This window comes from Chiloscyllium plagiosum, chromosome 2 (assembly GCF_004010195.1).
Source record: "Chiloscyllium plagiosum isolate BGI_BamShark_2017 chromosome 2, ASM401019v2, whole genome shotgun sequence".
In the NCBI taxonomy this organism is placed as follows: Eukaryota; Metazoa; Chordata; class Chondrichthyes; order Orectolobiformes; family Hemiscylliidae; genus Chiloscyllium; species Chiloscyllium plagiosum.
The window spans coordinates 102,403,296-102,426,171 of record NC_057711.1 but is presented as its reverse complement, the minus strand read 5'-3'; the positions used below and the strand labels follow the sequence as shown (position 1 = coordinate 102,426,171).

General features: G+C 39.5%; 1 protein-coding gene across 1 annotated transcript in view; it reads right to left on the bottom strand.

Annotated features, from left to right (window-relative positions):
• LOC122562319 (uncharacterized protein KIAA2026-like) overlaps window positions 1–22,876 on the bottom strand; it is a 104,703-nt gene that overhangs the window by 49,850 nt on the left and 31,977 nt on the right. Inside the window, exon 3 of the mRNA XM_043715189.1 lies at window positions 7,777–9,227. Coding sequence (XP_043571124.1) covers window positions 7,777–9,227 — 1,451 coding nt within the window. The remainder of the gene's footprint in view (window positions 1–7,776; window positions 9,228–22,876) is intronic.

Below are 22,876 nucleotides of genomic sequence, written 5' to 3'. Positions count from 1 at the left end.
GTATTTAAAAAAATTCTCTTCATCTAAACCCTTAACACTATGGCAGTCCCAGTCTACGTTTGGAAAGTTAAAATCCCCCACCATAACCACCCTATTATTCTTATGCATAACTGAAATCTCCTTCCAAATTTGTTCCTCAGTTTCTCTGACAATTAAGGGGTCTATAATACAATCCCAATAAGGTGATCATCCCTTAGTTCTCAGTTCCACCCAAATAACACCTGGATGTATTTCGCCGCAGTTGGGACTAGATTGGGTTGGGATATCTGATTGGCATGGACAAGTTGGACCAACGGGTCTGTTTCCATGTTGTACATCTCTATGACTCTATGAATATCCTCCCCTCAGTGCAGCTGTAATGCTATCCCTTATCAAAAATGCCACTCCCCCTCCTCTCTTGCCTCCATTTCTGTCTTTCCTGTAGCATTTGTATCCTGGAACATTCAGCTGCCAGTCCTTTCCATGCCTGAGCCACGTTTCTGTAATTGCTATGATATCCCAGTCCCACGTTCCTAACTGTGCCCAGAATTCATCTGCCTTCCCTGTTAAATTAACTTGCATTTATTTCAATGCAGGAGCCTATCAGTCATACCTTTTTCTCTGCTTTGTCCCTGCCTGCACTGACTATTTGACTCGTTTCTTTTCTCAATTGCACCAGTCTCAGATTGATCTCCTGCATCACTGTCTCTCTGGGTGCTAACACTCCTGTCTCCCTTCCACCTTCCACCACCCCCCCCCTTCCACACCTCCCCCCATAGTTTAAATCCTCCGGAGCAGCTCGAAGAAATCTCCCTCCCAGTATATTAGTCCCCTTTCAATTCAAGTGCAATCCGTCCTTCTTGTACATGTCACTTCTACCCCAGAAGAGATTCTAATCATCCAAAAATATGAATCCTTCTCCCATTCACCAGCTCTTCAGAAATGCATTCATCTGCTCTATCCTCCTATTCCTACCATCACTAGCTCGTAGCACTGGCATTCAATATTGAACCTGAACAAAGGAAAAGTCCACTTTTTTAAAAACCGATATTACAGGTGCAAATATGACTCCATCTGCTGGAACTAATCAAAACAAATGACTATCTGCACTTAAAATGGCAAGATTTATCCAGTCTTATGTTTAAAGTTACAGACATGCCATTTAAACTCAGAGGTCCAATTGTTTTGGTGATTTCAAATTAAAATACTTCCAGTGTGGAAATTCTCATACGGCAGTGTAACCTTCCAACCCTACAACGTTTCAGTATCAATCCAAATTCAGTGGTGCCAAAATTGCAACTACAGTCAGCATAAGGAAACATCCTGCTTTCAAAAAGATGCAGACAGTCATTGCAAATTATGGAGAGCCTTCAACATACCAAGAAGTCTGCAACTTAAGACAGTGGACACATGCAATAGTGAAAAGAAATAGTTGAAAATGGAGATTTTCTTACCAAGCATATAGCAGAGAAAACCCATCATCTCAAACTGAATGGTTGCAAAGCTCTGTCACTAAAGTAAAGTAGAGGGATCTCTTTGCTGCTATGGAGGAGTAAATAGATAGCCATTCCACAAAAGCGAGGAACACCAGTCATGGGATGGGAATTCTCACAGCTGAAATTGAGCAGGGGTGCAGGAATCTCGACTGGGGGTTTGTAGCAAACAGGTGAAAAGAATGGTTTCCTCTTTTTCAGTCCTGTCCCCCCACTTTGTCTGCTCTTATCAACAGCCATTTGAATGCAATCATAAATAAAGATTCTCAACTTCTCAGAGTTTGTTCATTAAATACAATAACTTTTTCCAAACTGTCCAACATGAATTAAATGTGGTCACAACAGCAAGTGGCCAAATCTCCAAGACTAAAAAATAAATGAATGGGCAATCTATATCACCAACACATCAGATAAAGATCAGGTTGACTCCTACTCCACCCCCAGTCACTTGAAGCATTAGCAGCTGCAGTCCTCAGAGACAAGGGCTCCCATGCGGAGGTTTGGAGGACTTTCATACCTCCAATTTGGCTGGGATCAGCTCAGTATTCTTGCCATTAAGCAATTTATCTTGTGCAGGTAGCTAAAAGAGCAGATTCCAAAATCAAGATAGCGTTTCCTTGATCGAAATTGAATGGTTATTGCAAAGACACTGGCCATAATTCTTGTGCATCAGAGTCAAACAAGACAGCTGATTTGGAGAATGCTATTGATGTGGTACACATGGAATTCCAAAAGACATATGAAGTGCAACAAAAATAGTTTGGAGAAAAGTCATTATAAATGTCATTTATAACTTTCTCTTTCCTGAGAAAGCCTCGCCATGCAAAAGGTCTTGAATACCTGCTCACCCATTGTTCCCCAAACATTCACATTTTTAAACAATAAAAATACAGTATTGAGATAACAAACATGTAGAAGGTCTCCAAGATAATAAACGATTGAAAAAGACCTTGGGATGGCAATGAACTGGAACTCGAACAGTAAATTAAATGACATCGCCCCCTGCTGGAAGGGCTCCAGAATCCACATTTTAGGGACCTTCAGCATCAGAATTAGTCAAAATAACAAGCAAGGATGACAAAATGAAATACAGTATGAAATACAACCAATTTGGAAATATTTGCTTCTTCTGTTTTACTGCTCAGCAATTAGTTTTTCAAAATCATGGACATTTTCAAATAAAAGGACCTCTTGAACAAGTCTCTTGGGTCTCCCCAGCTTAAAGGTTTCATTGTACCATAACTTTTTTTTTCAACATTGCATAGTCAATTCCCAAATATAAAGTACCCAATTGTTGTCTAATATGGAACAAACTACAAATTCACTGACATTAGCATGGAGGTAAGAAAATCTGTTTTCAACTTTATCATAAAAATGCATCAATAATGGCAATACTGTGTGATATGTTTGATTTAGTGATTCTGGTAGACCATCCCCACTAATGTAACAGACAGTAAACAAGTCAGCACAATTTCACCGTGATTAAATATTTTCCTGCACAGCTAACTTAACCTCATCTCATCACAATAATGCACACACTCATTTATGCTTTTGAGCTTGAGGCCTTATTCTCCCAATTTTCTCCTCCTTGATCTAAACACCGTATCTCCATAAACTTTACATACTTTGGAATTCTACTGATCGTGGCTTCTGCTGGACAACACCTACATTTAACAAAGCAACCTTGTGAATTACATCTCCGTTGCAACAATTTCAGGATCTTCACTCATTTTCAAATCCCAACTAGAGAATCTAACTTAAGCATACATTCTAACCTGAACTCCAGAATATGGTTTGCTTTGTTTGGATTCCACCAGAGATAATTATAGCTATTATAATATTGCAGTCTGGTAGATGCTCTTGAATATTTATACTTAGATTCTCTTTTTCCAAGTTCAAATACATCCTATTCCTTCATCCTTCTTCAGTTAAATTATTACCTTATTAAATCCAACTGTTCTCTTCTCACTGTTAAGCTATCTCCACAATGCCACAAACAATTAAATTTGCATGTATATCCAACAGATTTGGATGCTGTCATTTATTCAACAATACTGGTTAACCCAGTGGTTAATGATGTAGAGGTGCCGGTGTTGGACTGGGGTAAACAAAGTCAAAAATCACACGACACTGGGTTATAGTCCAACAGGTTTATTTGAAACCACAAGCTTTCGAAGCCACACTCTTTCGTCAGGCAGCTAGTGAGAAAGAACACATCGGACACAGAATTTATAAGTAAAATTTCAAAGGGTCAGACAACTTAAGTGAATGTATTGAACAAACCTAGATGGCTATTAAGTCTTTAATCAGTTAGAATGAAGATGCAGGTTTCGATTGATTACCATGTATAGTCCAGATTTTCAAGTGACTGCCCCAAAATAACTTAAAGCTTTATCAGAATAAAGGTGACATCTCAGGTCAGACAATGCATTTTAGGTGTGAAGTCTGTTTGCATCTCAACCTGGAGTCAGACTGGTTTTATTTCCAAAGTAGGAATTTATAAAATGCTATATTGACTGACTGTCTACAGATTGTGTGCTTTTTGAACAAAACAGAATATATCATTATACTGATAAAACCTCAAGTTATTTTGGGGCAGTGACTTCAAAGAAATTCTGGGATTCACAAATTAATCAATAGAAACTTGCTTCTACATTCTAACTGATTAAAGACTTAATAGCCATTTAGATTTGCTGATTACATTCGCACAAGTTGTAAAACCCTTTGGTCTTTTACTTATAAATTCTGTGTCCAATGTATTCTCACTCACTAGCTGCCTGAAGGAGCAGCGGGGCTCCAAAAGCTTTAAATAAAACTGTTGGACGATAACCTGGTGTCCTGTGATTTTTGACTTTATCCAGTGGCTAATAACTTAGCTACTTGGGGGATATGTTTCCAGCAGTTTATTTATAATCACTTCAGGCTAACCACATTGGTACTTAGTATAAGTTTTTTTACACACTTATTATATTGAGCCAAAACTAGCCTCTCTCTGTAGCTCAACTACAGTGTCACACAGCACAGAAACAGACCCTTCGGTCCAACTCATCCATGCTGACCAGATTTCCCAAATTGAACTAGTCCCCATTGCCTGCATTTGGCCCATATTCCTCTAAATCTGTCCACTCCATGTACCCATCCAGATACCATTTAAATGTAATTGTATCAGCCTCCACCACTTCCTCTGGCAGCTCATTCCATACATACATCACCCTCTGAATGGAAATGTTGTCCCTTTTAAAACTTTTCCCTCTCACCTTAAACAATGCCGTCTAGCTTTGGACGCCCCTACCCTGAGGAAAAAGACCTTGCCTATTTACCTTATCTATGCTTCTCATGATTTTATAAATATCTACAAGGTCACCCCTCAGCCTCTGACACTCCAGAGAAAAAGTCCCAGCCTCTCAAACCCTCCAGTCTCATTATCATTTATGTCAATCTTTTCTGCACCTCTCCAGTTTACATTCAATTAAAAGTTTCCAATGTTCAAAACAACTGGTGATCTGGTAACAATAAATAGTCCAGGCAAACACTTTGCTAGTCTATCATAATGATAAGTGAGAACACCAGTTAAAGACTTCACTTTGCTTTGACCTAGTCCTCGAGTGTATTTGGGAAATCCAAGAAACAAAATTGTCAAGATCAAGTTAATACTGTACATAGTTTTCCTATGACATCTAGTGGAAAGACAGCACACTACATGACGATAGGGAGATAGTTATCCAGAGAGATGTCTGAACCCTGTCTAATGGATTCCCACTGTAAAGTATGTTTATCAATCACAATTTTGCTGTTAGACATTTTTCTAAAATGTAACCAGAATTTTACCAATAGCTCATGGAATAAAGGGGAGTAGCCACAGTGATAGGAAATTGGCTATGTGACAGGAAATGGTGGTTGACAGATCTTTTTTGGACTGGGGAAAGTTTGTAGGAGTCCCTCAGGAGTCAGTGTTAGGACCCCTCACCTAGCCTTTTGTGTACGGTGAAGAAATTCAAAACCTGCAGCTGTGAAACTGCAAAGAATGTGAACTGAAGGACAGAATTCTAAAAATCAGCAGTACAGATGCAGAGGAGCCAGGTGAGGTACAAACCATGAAGGTGGCAGGACAGTTTGAAAGCGCAGTCTACAAACCATACAACACCCTTGGCTTTAGTAATAAGTGCACAGATCATTAAAATAAAAGCTGTGTTAAATCCGTATATAATACTGGCTCAGCCTCAAATGAAATATTGTTACTACAGGAAAGATGTGAAGTCATGTGACAGAGGATAGAGGATATTCATGAAAATCGTCCCAGGGATGAGAAACTCAACTTATGTAAATAGATTGGAAATTGTCTTCCTTGGAGAAAGGAGGAGATTTTATGGAGTATTCAAAAATCATGAGGGATATGGAGAGTGGAGAGGGATGTTGTAGAAGGATTGTTATCAAAAGGTTATAGATTTAAGGTAGTGACTGTTGTACTAATGTCAGCATGAGGAATAACTCATGCAACTGGTGTCTGGAATGCATTGCTCAAGTATGTAGATGAGTTGAGTTTAATCATGGCTTTCAATAAGTGGAACTTGCCTGTTACGTGCAAAAGGAAGAAAGGGGAGGTGGTCAGGCAGCAACCCTTGTTAAATTACTCAAGCAGAGTGCTGGAAGAGACTCGACAGGCCCAGTGCTCTAACAGTTGTGTGAATTGTTAAGGGGAGTACAGCCAAACTGAGTAAGTTACACAATAATTGTAGATGAATATATCATAATAAGTGTGGAAACTATCAAAACTAATAAGGCGACACAATTAGTAAGGTGATGTGAGGGTATAGGAAGTTTGATCTCCATTAGTAATCCAAAACACAATCAAGAAATAAAGTGGAGCAGACCCAAAATATAACAAAAATAATGAACAGAATGAAACAGCTTAATTATGATATGCTTTAAGCAAAGTACATTTCCAAATCTGAGTGGGTTAATGGGTATTCTAACAGACTTGCAGAAGATAAAACTAAGAAAGTATATATTTAACATCAAATCTCTTTCTAGCAAAGAATTCAGAGAAACAATCATAGAACTCAAACTAACCAATTAAGAAAAAGGCATTTGTAAATGTCTGCCAAGGGGTACCCAGAGCACCCCAAGGAGCTTTATTGTGAACAGATTATTTTAAAAATGCATTTACTGTTATATAGACCAATCTGACAGTCAACTTGTGCTCAACTGCTCTCATAACCAACACACGACAAAGGTAGCCTAATTTTTGTGATTGTTCCTTTTGCTGCCTAAGGTGGAATGTTAGTGAAACAGCTCTTCTTCCAGTCATATTGTAGGATTGGATACTAATTGGATGACAAGGTTCAATATTCAATCTCATTGTGAAATCGATTAGATTGTCAGAACTGCACTGAACATCAGCCCTGATTTGTTCCCAACTATCATGAAACAAAAAGTGCCTGGAGAAACTCAGCAGGCCTGGCAACATCTGTGGAGGGAGCAAGTTTACATTTCTAGTCAAAGATTACTCTTCTTCAGATAGAGAAGGATAGGCGGAACAGCTCATCTTTGTGTTCATCAAAACACAATATTCCTCCAACTTTTTAGTGATTAGTTTTTCTTTTCTAATGTGTCACTTTTCTATAATCTGAAAGGTGACACTTCTGCAGAATAATGAATCCACTGGTATCAGCAAACCTCCAGCATCTCCTCCAAACGGTTGAACTTTGAACTTTTATGACCGATGTTATTCAACACATTTAGTATAAAATTCATCTCCAAATACATGTAAAATGCAATTTTACGCATTCGGGGAGAGCAGAATAATGCAGGCAATGCCTTATCTGAAAAACTCCCAAGTAAAGCCTGCACTGTTCTTTAACACAACCAACCAGACGCTACTTTCTAGGAATAAAAGTAGCTACCAATCCTGACCACAAACAAAAATCTCCATAACAGCTTTGAAAATTGTTTACAATAAACTCAAAGTGCAATGGTTTCTATCAAACCTCTTCGTGCTTCAAAGCAAGTCAGTCACTTTTAAACTTACAATATTTGTACACATATTTAACATGTACAGTATTCCAAAAACACATAACCACTGGCTGAAAATGTTACTTGCTATAAAATGAAAACAGTTATATAATACACTTTCAGCTATTCACTGCGATAGATCGCTAAATAAAAACATTTAAGATGCCTCATGTTTATTCTCATTCTTGAATGAAACAAACAGTTGTTAGCAATGAACCCTGCTTACTAGTTTCTTTCTAGCGTCACTTATCTTTTCAATTATTTACAAAATAGAAAACCAGAGGCCACTAACCAGATTTGTGCTTTTTGTGTTTTGTTTTCTTTTTTAGCAATAGGGATTTCTTCTGGATTCCTGGTTTCTGAATCTTCATTAGATTTTGGCAAACTATATCTGGCCTCAACTGTGAAATCTTATTCACAGCATCTTTCAGTTTCTTTTTCTTCTTCTTCTTTTTCTTGACATGAAGCTTAACTATCTCAAGCTCCTCAATTTTTTCCAAGAAATGTTTTGCAGAAATATTATTTATTTTACCAACTAGACAGCTTACATCCAAATTTTCAGTATGGCTTCCATTAATAAGTGTTTTGCAGCTTTTGATTGCCTTCTCAGTCAATGGTCTCACACCCTTTCTTAGCTCAGGGTCATCTGTACAAAATTCACCATTTTCAGTTATTCTAATTTCTCCTGGACTAAGAGGCTCCCCATACCCTACAACCTCTCCAGGGCTAGCAGGCTTCACTAAATTTTCTTTACAAGAACCAATATTTTCTTTTTTCACTGCTGACGTTCTATGGTTTTTACATTCACAGTTTAATTTTATTTCTTCTTCACCTTCTTGAGAAGGAAATTCTGATCCAGATTCCGTCCTTAAATAAAAATCCTCCAGGTCGCTAGAGTCAAGTCCTTCATTGGACGTTTTAGAATCAGTTATTGTTTTGGTAGTAGTTTCCTTTCTTTTACTTTTTGGTTTCTCATGGCTTTCAGAAAAAAGTTCACTTTTTGTCTCTTCTGATCTCTGCTGTGAGATCCTACAGATTTTGATAGGTGGAATAGGGAATTCAGGAGGTGGAAGTGGAGACTGTTTATAAATCCTCAAATCTGCACCACAGAACTGTGGGAAATGGACATAGGCATTCTCATGAGAATCATATCCTAATATCACTTCTCTGCATTCATGGATGGGTTGCCCCAAAACAGCATCTTGAACCTCTTTCTGGGTTTCATAGACATAATCACATAAGCCTTTAAGTAACCAAACTCGTTTGTAAAATGTTAACTGGTGAAAAGCTTTGGCTTCCAAAGGGCTAGTTTCCCCCAGAACGCAGAAAAACTGTGGACACAGTCCCAATTTCTCAGCATGCAGGTTGTGATTTTCTGCTTGACTGACCACTACATACCAATGGAGAACTCTTCGTTTCAGTGCTGCTTCCCAAATCTTGTAGGGAAGTGGTGGCTTCCGGTGTAAAGTGGCTCGGCGATGGTGAGGGCTCAATAAAGAGGTCATTATTTTAGCCAGAAAACCACTACACTGGGGCATTAGAAGGCAACGCTCAAGATCAAAATAGACAACTTCAGGCAAATTAAGGATCTGCTGAGCCAGACACAGAAAATGACCAATTGCAGGGATCTCCCAAAGTGTCTCCATTCGGGTTGGTTCAGCCAAGGCTCGTAGACTCTTCTCCCATTCTTCAATTTCTTTTTGCACAGCTTCTTCTGCCTCCTTCCTCTCTTGTTCACGCAATCTGAAAATAAAAAAAGTAAGATTAACAAATGAAGATACTCATACCATTTAGTTGCTTGACAGTAGAGTGAGGACACAGCTGAAAACAAAAAGACATAATTATAGAGTCACTACATAGAATAGCTGGTCGTGTCGTTTCGTGGTTAGTTGGTGTTCATGGATGCAGATCGTTAGCTGTCTTCCTGTTTGTCCTATGTAGTGTTTTGTGCAGTTCTTGCATGGGATTTTGTACACTACATTGGTTTTGCTAAGGACCAGCTATCCTTAGTGGCCACACACGCAGATGAGAAGCAACATGAATTCGACTGGGACAACACTACTATTATAGGACAAGCCAAACAGAGAACAGCCAGGGAATTCCTAGAGGCATGGCACTCATCCACAGATTCAATCAATAAGCACATCGACCTGGACCCAATATAACGACCACCGCAACGGACAGCGGGAACTGACAACCGGAAATGGCAGATTCAAACCATTACAAATGCTGGAGGAAAGATCACAGAAACACTTCACAGTAGGCTCCCAAGCACTGAGGATGTCACCTAGACAGGGGACGAAACGTCTGCAACACAAATTCCCAGCTCGGCGAACAGAACCACAACAATGAGCACCCCGAGCTACAAATCTTCTCTCAAACTTTCCAAAGAGCGTCCTACCCAGACCCACCCTATCCTCATAACCCTGCATTTCTCATGGCTAATTCACCTAAGCTGTACATCTTTGAACTGTATGAGGAAACTGGAGCACCTGGAGAAAACCCAGACTCCATCCAGACAGACAGTCGCCTGATGCTGGAATAGAATCCAGATCCCTGGCGTTGAGAGACAACAGTGCTAACCACTGATACACCCGTGCTGCCCATACATCCTGCTAAAGATTTTTGTCTTGCATCTTAACTAATGCACAAGAATGCCAAATTTCAAAGGAACAACAATTTGTACTGCATGAGAAAATGAGAAAACATGAACTAGTGCCCCCCATGAGTTTAATTCTAAATAAAATTCAATGTTGGACACATTCTGTTTGCAGAGGAGATTCTGGTACATGATTATATGTCGCTTCAGCAAACCACCAGAAAAATGTTCAAATGTGAGATAGTCATATTGCTAGTCAGTCTGATAACCTTATATTGGTTGCTAGTGTAATTCTTAGCACAAAATTGTTCAGACAGTGCTGTCTAATTCTGGGATCACATTTATCATTATGTTCTAAATTTTGCTAGATACCATATATTCATACGCAGCGTCTGACCTCTGCAAGTAGAAACCACATCCAGTGTGATTAAGTTTTCATTTTATTTTGTGTCTACTTTTGAAAGTTAGACCCTGTGGACATGATCTTAGAAAATAAAGATTGTGCCCAGCTTTGATATATTGACATTCTTTACAACCAATCAATTTTCAACTACAGGAATCCCGTAATTACATATAGCTGTAGAGTTGTATGAATACTAATTTTAATTGTGTGATATATGAACATTTCCTCATACTTACAAACAGCTTTTACATTGTCCTGCCTTGTGTTTGACTTGCGAATGGGCTCAAGAATAGAGCCCCTGTGGAACAGAGGGACTGTCTGTACTCAGTCCCCATTACTACTATCTAGCTTCTCTTCATCCCTGGCTTACGATAAACAATCCCTCTCTCTGGGGTTCTTCTCCTCCTATCTACTAACTCTTCTTCGTCTCCCAACCCGACCACCATCTGCTCATTCTTCTCCCAGCTGTGTGCAGCATAAGTACCAGTTGCAAAGTTTGAAATCAGAACTTGAAAAGGCCCTACAAGAGCCATGTGCAAATTGGTATATAATGATAAAAATTAGAGCAGTGAACGCTGATCTCAAAAATTGGTATGGGAGAAGGAGGGCCCAGTCTGTGGGGAACCAGCAGCAGTACTCGAGAAGAAGTATTTGTACTATTAGGACAGGCTACTTCCAACCCATGTTGGGAACAGTGTTCTTGTCAGCTTCACAGATCTGATGGAGAAAGGGCGTTTAATTAATAAAACAAAATGGAACAGGGAGGGATCAAGCTTAGATAACTGTAATCAATCAAGGGATATCAAAGTAGGAAAGCAAAATACTAATGTGGAAAATATGGTCAGAGAATGGCAGCAAGAGAAAAAAAATTGAAAAATTTAGTAGTAAAGATTAGATACTACAAAGAAGAATAAATTAATAAATCAAGGTAGAAAAATCTCTGGGACCTGATCAAGTGGATCCCAGTTAAGGAGGAAATTGCAGGGCCCCTAGAAGAAATATTTATATCTATAACCATGGGTGAGGTGCCAGAGGACTAGAAGGTGGCTAATGTTGTGCCTTTATATAAGGAATGCTGTAAGAAGCAACCTGGGAATTGTAGACCTGTGTGTCTGTGACATCGGTGGTAGATAAATCTTTGAAGTGATTCTGGAAGACAGGATTTCCACTGATCTGGAGAGGCAAGGAATGGTTTGGGATAGTTAGCATAGTTTTGTATAAGAGAAATAGTGTCTCACAAATGTGATTTTTTAGTTTGAGGAAATAACCAAAAAGATTGTTGAGGGCAGAACAGCAGATGTTGTTTACTTGGACACTAGTAAAGCCTTTTAAAAAAAATTCTGCATGGTAGACTAATTAGCAAAATTAGATCACATGGCATTCAGGGTGAGCTTGCCAACTGGATACGAAATTGGCTTTATGGTAGGACACAAAGGGTAGGGGTGGAGGGCTGTTTTTTGGACTGGAGGCCTGTGACCAGCAGTGTTTCACAGGGATTGATAAAGGATTGACTTTCGTTTGTCATATACATAAATGAATTGGATGAGATCATACAAGGCATGATTAGCTAGTTTGTGGATGACACCTAAATTAGTGGCATAGTGACAGTGAAGGTGGTGATCTAGGATTACAAAGAGATCTTGATCAATTGGATCAATGGGCTGAGGAATGGTGGATGGAGTTTAATTTGGATCAATGTGAGGTATAAAGGCAAGACTTATACAATTAATGATAGGGCCTAGGGTAGTGTTGTAGAACAGAGAAACCTAGGGGTTCAGGTACATATTCTTTGAAATTTACGTCACAGGTAGACAGGGTGATTAAGGCAGCGTTTAGCATGCTTGCCTTCATTGTTCAGACCTTTCAGTATAGGAGTTAGGATCTCATGTTGAGGTTGTAAAGGACATTGGTGAGGCCTCTTCTGGATTCACGTGTGTAGTTCTGGTCTCCCTGTTATAGGGAGGATATCAGTAAACTGGAGAGGGTTCAGAAAAGATTTACCAGGATGTTGCTGGGATTGGAGGGATAGTGTGGATAGACTGGGACCTTTTTCACTGGAGTGTAGGAGTTTGAGGGGTGATGTTATAGAGATTTTAAAAATCATGAGGGGCATAGATAATGTGAATCGCAAATGTCTTTTCCCTAAGTTGGAGGAGTTCAAAACTAGGGGGCATAGTTTTAAAGTGAGAGGAGAAAGATTTAAAAAGGACATGAATTACTTTTTTTTTTAAACAGAGTGGTGCGTAGAATGAACTGCCAGAGGAAGGTCCAGTGACAACATTTAAAATACCTTTGGATAAGGACATGAGTAAGGAAGGTTTGGAGGGATATGGGGGTCGAGAATGTAGTGCTGGAAAGACAAAGCAGGTCAGGCAGCATCCAAGGAGCAGGAGAATCGACATTTTGGGCATAAGCCCTTCATCAGGAATGGGTTTATGCCGGAAACATCACCTCTCCTGCCACTCGGGTGCTGCCTGACTCGCTGTGTCATTCCAACATCGCACCCTCCACTCTGATCTCCGCCATCTGCAGTCCTCACTTTCTCCTTGGAGGGATATGGGCCAAACATAGGCAGGCTGTATTAGTTTGGTTTGGGAACATGGTTGGCATGGACTAGTTGAACTTAAGGGTCTGTTTCCATGCAGTATGAGTCTATGATAGCACATTGAATAAAGACAACCTAACTGAACTCACAGAGACATGGCTGCAGAATGACTAGGACTAGGTTCTGAATACTGATGTGTTGTGCCACATTCAAAGCATAGAAAGTTAGATAAAGGCAGAGAGGGGTGTAACTCTGAATTAAAAGATGCAATTAATTTGTGCAATTATTAGAGATGGCCTTGGTTCAGGAGATCAGGGATGTACCATCAGTTTGGGTGGAGATTAGGGAGTAGGAAAAAGTAACCACTTGTGCGAGTGATCCATAGGTGCTCAAATTATAAACATAATGTAGGATAAATCAAACAAGAAATAATAAAATAAGTGCTAAGTTTAAGAGCACTTTCAACTGGAAAAGTTAGACAGGCTATTGAAGAAAAAAATCTTGGAATGCTTTTGAGATAGTTTCCAACAGCTGATCATTACTTTTGGTATTAGGCGTTCTGACCTTGGATTAAGGGAATTTTCATGTAGCAGTGATCATAATATAATTGTATTTTATATCCTGTTTTAAAGGGTGAAGCCTCAGTCAAAGTCTAGTATTTTAAAATTTAAAGGGCAACTAGGTGGGCATGAAAGCTGAGCTAACTGAAGTGAACTAGGGTATTAGGCTAAGAGATAGATAAATGGAGAGCAGTGGCAGACATTTAGAGGGATACTTTAGAAAACTCAGAATAAGTACACTCTTTCAATGAAAAAACCTTGCAAGGAAAGGACTATCAGTGGTTAACTGAGGCATCTACATCAAACTCAAAAGAAAAATCGTAGAGTCGCACAAAGATAAATGACAGGTAAGATGTCAAGTCAAAATGCAGAGAATGAGTAAGAGATTAATCAGAAATAAATTCAAACAGAAGGAGAGGCAAACTAGATAGCAACAGATTCTGTAGATATTTAAGAAGAATAAAAAGCAAAGTGAGTGTCTGTCCTCTAGAGGATGAGATTAGTGAGTTAATGTATGATAAACAAATGGCACATGTAATTCGCAAATATTATGCTCCAGTTTTCATGATACAAGATAAAAAAAAAATCACTAATACCTGCAAATCAGGAGATGGGAAAACGGATCTTGGTGAAATTATTACTAAAGAAATTACACTAAGCAAACTGGCAGAGATGTGGATTAAGTCTCCAGGTACTAACTGATTTTAATCTGGGGCCTTGAAAGATGTAGTGAATGGAGTGGTAGGTATGGTGTTAAAAGTTTGGGTGAAAATTTGTAGCTCGGGTGCTCATTGTTGTGGTTCTGTTCGCCGAGCTGGAAATTTTTGTTGCAAACGTTTCGTCCCCTGTCTAGGTGACATCCTCAGTGCTTGGGAGCCTCCTGTGAAGCGCTTCTGTGGTGTTTCCTCCGGCATTTATAGTGGCCTGTCCCTGCCGCTTCCGGTTGTCAGTTTCAGCTGTCCGCTGTAGTGGCCGGTATATTGGGTCCAGGTCGATGTGTTTGGTGATGGAGTTTGTGGATGAATGCCATGCCTCTAGGAATTCCCTGGCTGTTCTTTGTTTGGCTTGCCCTATAATGGTAGTGTTGTCCCAGTCGAATTCATGTTGCTTGTCGTCTGCGTGTGTGGCTACTAAGGATAGCTTGTCGTGGCGTTTCGTGGCTAGTTGATGTTCATGGATGCGGATCATTAGCTGTCTTCCTGTTTGTCAGCAGATGAAGGGGGAGCCCATTGATGTACTGTACCTGGATTTTCAGAAAGCACTTGACAATATTCCACATAAAAGGTTATTGGTCAAAGTAGTTAATTGTACAGGGGCTCCCGATTTATAAACATGCAATATACAAACGCTTGAACTTAACAACATGATCCCTTACAGGGGAGTAATTTTAAGGATCCAACGTACAAACTTTTCCTTCACCTGCAAACAGCTATTTTATATTGTCCTGCACTGTATTCCAATTTGCATATAAATTGACTTGTGAATGGACTCAAAATCAGAACCTGTTCGCAACCCAGGTGCCTGTAGAGGCAAAATAATAGCATGGATAGGTGACTTTCTGGATAGAAGAAAACAGTATGCAGAAATGTGTTAATTTCAGATTGACATGTGACAAATGGGACCCCACAGGGGTCCACTTTGGGCTCTCAACATTTTGCAATTTATGCCAATGACTTAGTTGAGGGCATTCAAGGTATGGTGGCTAAATTTGTAGATGACAAAAAAAAAGTTGTATAACACATTGTGCAGATGACATGAGGATGCAGACTAGTGTAAATCAGTTAAGTGATTGAGCAAATATTTGGCAGTTAGAATATAAGGTGGGAAAATGTGAAGATGTACATAGTCAGGAAAAATAAGAGCACAGTATTACTTGAAATGAGAAAAACTGCAGAACGCTGATGTACAAAGATCTAGATTTTTCTGGTACAAAATTTAGTATATAGATGCAGCACATAATCAGAAAGGTTAATGAGATGCTAGCTTGAATGTCAAGATGGACTAAACACAAAAGTAAGGATGTTATGCTTCACTTGTAAAGGGCATTAGCAAGACCACATCTCGTATACAGGTGGTTCTGTGAAAATGCGACAGCTGTGTTCCTCTACAACCTTGTAGAAAATCGCGCTGCAGAAGATCGCTAATAGAAAATTGCTATACCCGTTTAGTAGAAAGTTCGCATTATCCAAACAATGTCCACAATTCATCAATCACATGACAGCCAATTCATGCTGACGAAATGAGTGTTATAGCAGAGCAACCTGTACTGTGCACTGTTTTGGCTTACTTAAGGAAAGATGTAAATACATTGCAGGCAGTTCAGAGGAGGTTTACTGTACTGATACTTGGAATGAACAGGTTACCTTATGCAGAAAAATTAGACTGGTGCTGCTTTCACTAAAGTTCAGAAGAGCAAGGGGTGATTTGATTGTTCTTTAATTCATAGTGTAATCTTATCCACAAGACATATAATTCTCCACAACGCATTCTTCAACAAAACAAAAACAGCATCAGCTCCCCTGGGGGTTGTGATAGCTTACACTGTACAACAGAGAGCTAAAATGTGGGCTTTAAGTTCACCCCCACCATCATCAAAGTACTCTGTCATGCTATTCTAAGCAAAGTAGTTAAGAGACACTTCTACATCTAAGGGAAAAAAAATCCAACCATCATGAGCTTGTTTCAGGGGTTGAGGTACCATTGCATTTTGACTGGCATGGCAATCAAGAACAAAGTCAAGTTATACAAGTTTATTCTCCACCTTGTTTATCCTAGAATAAGATGGCTCTTTTAGTAATGCCTGGTTTGTTTTAATCGTTTTCACTTTGCTAAGCTTCACATTATAACTGTTCTCACATTTTAGAGTAGGAAGTTATTGTGAAACAAATAACAACAACACAAACAAATTTCAGACAAGACGCTGAATCAATATTTGTAAATGTTATCCTTTAAAACTTCACAGAAAATATTAAAAACATGATAAATATAGTATGCAAGTAATTAATACCAAACATTTATGTAAATATGGTTTGTGGGCAAGTGCCCATTTTATTAAGTCTTTCCCTGTCTAACCATATCAGTTTCAATCATTCAAAATTTGAGAATGTTGTAAAGCAAAACTGATTGCCTTTAGATCATTGATACTATTTGAATATAAATTGTGCCAAATAAATGTTAAGAGCTTTGCAAATTAGTTCTAAAGCAGTTCTAATATTAAAGTGAGGTGGTGCTGTAGATTACTTAGTGTGGAAACAGGCCAATAAATCCACACCGACCCTCCAAAGAGCAACCCACCCAGACCCATTCCCCTACACTTAACTCTACGGGCAATTTAGCATGGCCAATTCACCTAACTTGCACATCTTTGGGACTGTAGGAGGAAACCTACGCAGACACGGGGAGAATGTGCAAACTCCACACAGACAGTTGCCTGAGGCGGGAATTGAACCCGGGTCTCTGGAGCTGTGAGGCAGCAGTGCTAACCACTGTGCCACCGCGCCGCACCATGTCATAGCAGTGACTAATGGAATAGAATTCCAGAACCCCACACTAATGTTCCAAGGACAAAGTTTCAAATTGCACCATGGTAAATGGTGAAATTTGAAGTGGTCACTTAATTTTCTGTGTAACCACTAGCAGTTATCACAAAAACCCATCAGGTTCACTAATGTCATTTAGTGAAAGAAGTCTAAATCTTAATTGGTCTGGCCGACATGTGACTCCAGGCCCAGAGTGATGCGGCTGATTCTCAATGACTCTCTGAAATGGTCAAACAAGCTGCTCAGTGCCAGGACAATTATGGATGGGTAACATCTACATCCCCCAATTCATAAATATATTGGCAGTAGAAAAAGCTGCTATTGCGAGGTTGCAGTTGTTTTCTATCAGTAAACTATCCATAAATAAACAGAGATCAAGGACTGGGATTAACAAAATGGAGCAGGAGAGTTCAGCCTAACAGGAGAGTAAGCAATCTACCTGACAACTTCCTGAAGTGTGCAGTGTGGACTAAAAGAAATCAATATTTCAATACTGATTACACAAGACACCAATTTAGACAATTTTTCTGTTCATCTTCCATCAATATCTGTACCAAGACAAACTTTAATGAATTCTCGTCAACAAAAGTGGCTTGGGTTACTGGGAAAAAAACCTTAAAGTTTTTCTTGATATGCACATTTCACTCAAATGAATAGAGTGAGATGTAAAGCATTTAAATCGGAGCTCATAATCTCCTTAATGCCATTTTCCTACACAGATCTGTAGCCCTTGAGATCATTTGTTACTAGAAATCTCCTGATTCCTGCCTTGAAACTGCTCAATGATTTAATCTCGCAGACCTCTGGAATTCATAAGACTTACCACCCTAAGTGAAGAAATTCCTCATCTCAAGCTTAAATTACCTCCCCCTTATCCTGAGATTGGGTCACCTGGTACTAGACTCAAGCCAAAGGAAACACCTATCTATATCGGCCCTGGAATGCCCTACAAGAATTTTCTAAGTTTCATTAAGATCATCTCTCATTCTTCAAAACTGTAATAAGTATATACCCAGCTTTCTCAATCTCTCCTCTTAGAACAATCCATTTATATGAGGGATTAATCTGGTGGATTCCTGTTGCACTCCCTCTCTGGCAAATATGCCCTCCATATTTTTCCAGAAGCAACCCAACTAAGATTGATAACATGGTGAGGGGAAGGTATTACAGTTTCTCCAACTAAAATGTTGCACTCATACTTGCAGCGTCTGCTATAATTGCTCATTCATTTTTTACATGCTTTCTACAATTTGAAATTTAAGACATTTCACAGATATTTGAAATTATTTTGCAACATGATGAGAAGACTGTTTTACAACACTTCAAATGCCATGAAAGACAAGTTTAAATTAGCAGTCCACCTTTTAATGAACGATAAAAAGACAACTTTTTATACACTCAGGTGCATGGATTTTTTTTACTAGTACTTTGCATGAAAGTTAGAACTTCCACATTTTCCTATGATAACTATAAATTTATACCTGGGCTCTTTATTTCTTTTTAACTCCCTCAACCACAATCACCTGTCCAATAACATTTAGCCAGACCCCTCTGTCGACCTGCAGAGGGGAAGTTTTTTAAAATTTTAAAATTTGAGGGGTATGGATGTTTGATAACAAGACTAGTTTTTGTTGCTCATTGCTAAATCACATTTGAACCAAATGGATTTACAGGTCATTTCAAAGGGCAGCTGAGAGTCAACCACATTGTTGTGGCTCTGCAGTCACATGTAGGCCAGTCCAGCAAGGGCAGATTTCCTTCCCTGCTTGACATTAGGGTTCCAGTAGGGTTTTCACAACGATCGATTGTTATTATGGTCATCATTACTCAGTACAAAGCTAGAATTTATAAACTTAATTTAAATTCCACAGGCTGCATATTGGGATTAACTCATACCCACAGACCATAAGCCTGTGTTTTTGGATAAATGTTCAGTCACATTACCACCATGTCACTATTTCCCCCTTCACTTTAGCTACTTTAATCACAGCCTGCTAGGACCCCAAAATCTAAGAAAATCTGCTATCAATGTTCACTGCCACATTTATTTTAATGATCACATGAACCAGAATATATTTAAGTTACCAGACTCTTAAAAAGTAACTCCAAATACAATCAGAACAAAATTCTGCAGTCCTATCATTGTCATCAATTTGCCACTGGCTATGACAAAAAGGAGCCATGAGTATCCCCATTCTGAATGATGGCAAAGCAGAGTTCTACAATATTGTGTGAACATCTTCACCTGGAAATGCCAGTCTGTGCTCTCCCTGCAATCTAGACCTTCTCAGAAGTGATAAAGGAAGTTTGAGAGTACTGAATGCACCACAGGCTATGGGTCCCAATAACTGCCCTAGTAATGAAGACTTGTGCTGCATAATAGGTTGCACCTTGAACTATGCTTTCAGTCTAGCTACAGTGCTGGAAGCTACTTAACCTGGAAAATTGTTCAGGTTTGTCTTGCTCCAAACAGCAATCTCAATTTTAGTCATTACCATCTCAAACAAAAATGGAAATTGTTGGAGAAACTCAGCAGGTTTGGAAGCAGATGTGGTCAAAAAGCAGGAGTTAATGTTTTGAGTCTGGTGATTCTTCATTAGTTCTGTGTCCACACAGATGGTGCCAGACCTGCTGGGTTTCTCCAGCAATTTGTTTTTGCTTCAGATATCCAGCATTTGCCATTCCTTTTATAATATCATTTCGTTTCCAGTCTACCTACAATTGTTAGTAAAATAACGGATATGGTCAAAGTGCTTTTAAGCAGCATTTATTCAAACCTAATCAGCAACACTCAGTTTGGATTCTACCAAGATCACGTAGTACCAGATCATGGATCTAAACTGGACAAAGAAGCTGAATTCCAGGCTTCAAGTGAGTATGTGCCTTCTCTTAACAAAGGCATTTTTTGCTACAGTATAGCACTAAGAAGCTCTAGCAAAACAGAACTCAATGGAAATCTGGAGAAGAACACTCCTCTACCTCGATTTTATGAAGTGCAGAAACTAAGAGATTTAGATTGGTGGATGACATTTATCTCAGATCTGGGACATCTCTGTAGGACTGCCCGATTCATGTTTCACTGCTTTAATAAGCTAACCTCAGACCGAAGTTCAGAAGTGGGGACATTTGTTGATGATTGCAAAGTGCATGGTATCATTCACAACTCCTCAAATACTGAAGCAGCCTATACTTTCATTTGGCAAGACCTCCATAACATTCAAGCTTATGCTAATAAGTGGCAAGTAAAATTCAAGCCACACAAGTGGCAGGCTATGATCACCCCCAACAAGACAGCCTACTTGATCACCTTCCCTTTAATAGTATTATCACCAGTTGAAAAGGGTGGCGCTGGAAAAGCACATCAGGTCAGGCAGTATCCAAGAAGCAGGAGAGTCAATGTTTCAGGCATAAGCCCTTCATCAGAAATCTGGATGAAGGGCTTATGCCTGAAACAATTCCTCCTTGCATGTTGCCTGACCTGCTGTGTTTTTCCAGCACTACCCTCGTCAATTCTGATTCTCTAGTATCTGCAGTTTCTCCTCAGTTAAAAATCACAACACCAGGTTATCGTCCAACAGGTTTATTTGGAAGCACTAGCTTTTGGAGCGCTGCTCCTTCATCAGGCTGTTGTGGAGTATAAGATCGTAAAACACACAATTTATAGCAAGGGTATACAATGTGATGTAGCTGAAATTATATATTGAAAAAGACCTGGATTGTTTGTTAAGTCTCTCATCTTTCTGACTAAACATGTTGTTTGCAGTTCTTTCATATCGCAGAACATTTAAAACTTACATTCTCAAGTGACCTTTAACAATTGTGTCATGTTGGCCTAAATAATGTATTTAAGGTGTGAGCTGCCCTGTGTGAGGCTGTTTATGCCACAATGGTCAGACTGATTCTAATTTTAAAAATGTGTCTCCCAAGGAGGACATTAAGGTTCCTCGTGTAGCACGTCAGAACTGGCAGTCAATGAGTCGAGCATCGTACCCTGTTCTTATGAGGGATGCATGACACTCAACTCACTGCCAGTTCAGACGTGCCACAGTGAGTAACCGTAACGACCTCCTCAGGAGACAGACACGTGCTGCAACCGATAGGGTACCCTTTGTTGTCCAGTACTTCCCAGGAACTGAAAAGCTAACCATGTTCTTCACAGTCTGCAACACATTATCAAATGAGGATTAGCACCTTGCCAAGACCTTCCCCACATCTCCACTTCTTGCCTTTAAACAACCACCAAACCTCAAACAAACAGATCGTTGTTTGTAGCAAACTGCCCGGCTTTCAGGACAACACCACACAACCTTGTCACGGTGGGTGCTGCAAGACCTGTCAGAGTGTCGACACTGATATCACCATTACGTATGGAGACACCTCCCACCAAGTGCATGGCAGGGACTCATGTGACTCAGGAGAAAGTGAAGACTGCAGATGCTGGAGATCAGAGCTTAAAAATGTGTTGCTGGAAAAGCGCAGCAGGTCAGACAGCAAAACTCATGTGACTCAGCCAATGTTGTCTATCTCATATGCTGTAGGGGAGGATGCCCTGAGGCAAGACCAAGCAGAGGCAAAGGCAACGGGTGAATGGATACCGCACAATAATCAACAGACAGGAGTGTTCCCTCCCAGTCAGAGAACACTTCAGCGGTCCAGAACATTTCACCTCGGACTTTTAGGTGACCATCCTCCAAGCAGGCTTTGGGACAGACATAATGAAACGTGGCCAAGCAGAGGCTGATAGCCTCTGGGGATGGCCTCAACCGGGACCTTGGGTTCATGTCACACTACAGGTGGTCCATTGCACCACACACACACACACACACTCTCCTACAGACCCATACACCCACGCAGACCCTCTCTCATACGCTCACACATACATTTTACTTGCTCAAAAACTGCATGAATCCATGTAAGATTCTGTAAATCTATTTGTCAGATTAGAATCAGTCTGACCATTATGACACAGACAGTCTCACATCTGAACTGCATTATCTGGGCAGACATGACACCAATTATTAAAGTTCACTTGAGAATGTAACTTTTAAATGTTCTGTGATTTGCATAAGAAAGAACTGAAACCAACATGTTCATTCTAAAAGATAAGAGACTTAAACAATCCAGGTATTTTTCAATGTATAATTTGAGTTACAAAACACTGTAAACTTTTGCTATAAAATTCTGTCTTATGATCTTACTCTCCACAACCACCTGATGAAGGGGCAGTGCTCTGAAAGCTAGTGCTTCCAAATAAACTTGTTGAACTATAACCTTGTGTTGTGTGATTTTTAACTTTGTACACCCCAGTCTAACACCAGTATCTCCAAATCATTTCTCCTCAGTATTCTCAACATAAACCTTTCACAAAAATTCAGGTCATCCCTGATGAGAAAGTTAACTGCATCAATCATACAAATATTATGGCTACAAGAGCAGGTAAGAAGCAGAGTATACTGCAGCAAATGGTTCATTCACCTTCCAACTTGCTATAGTCTCTCCAGCATCCAAAAAGTACAACAGTACAATTGAAAATTCTCCACTTGCCAGAATGATTGCAGCTCTAACAACGTGTTAATATTCAGATTCTGTTTGCAGTCACTTTACAACCACATTTCTGGAATGGTCATTATGCACATTTATTTCTATTTCAACTCATCCATCCTGATATGAAAGCTGCATTCATTCTGATAAAAAAAACATTTGTTTTTTTGTCAATTTTCTCAACTCTGACTTACTTCTTGGTTCA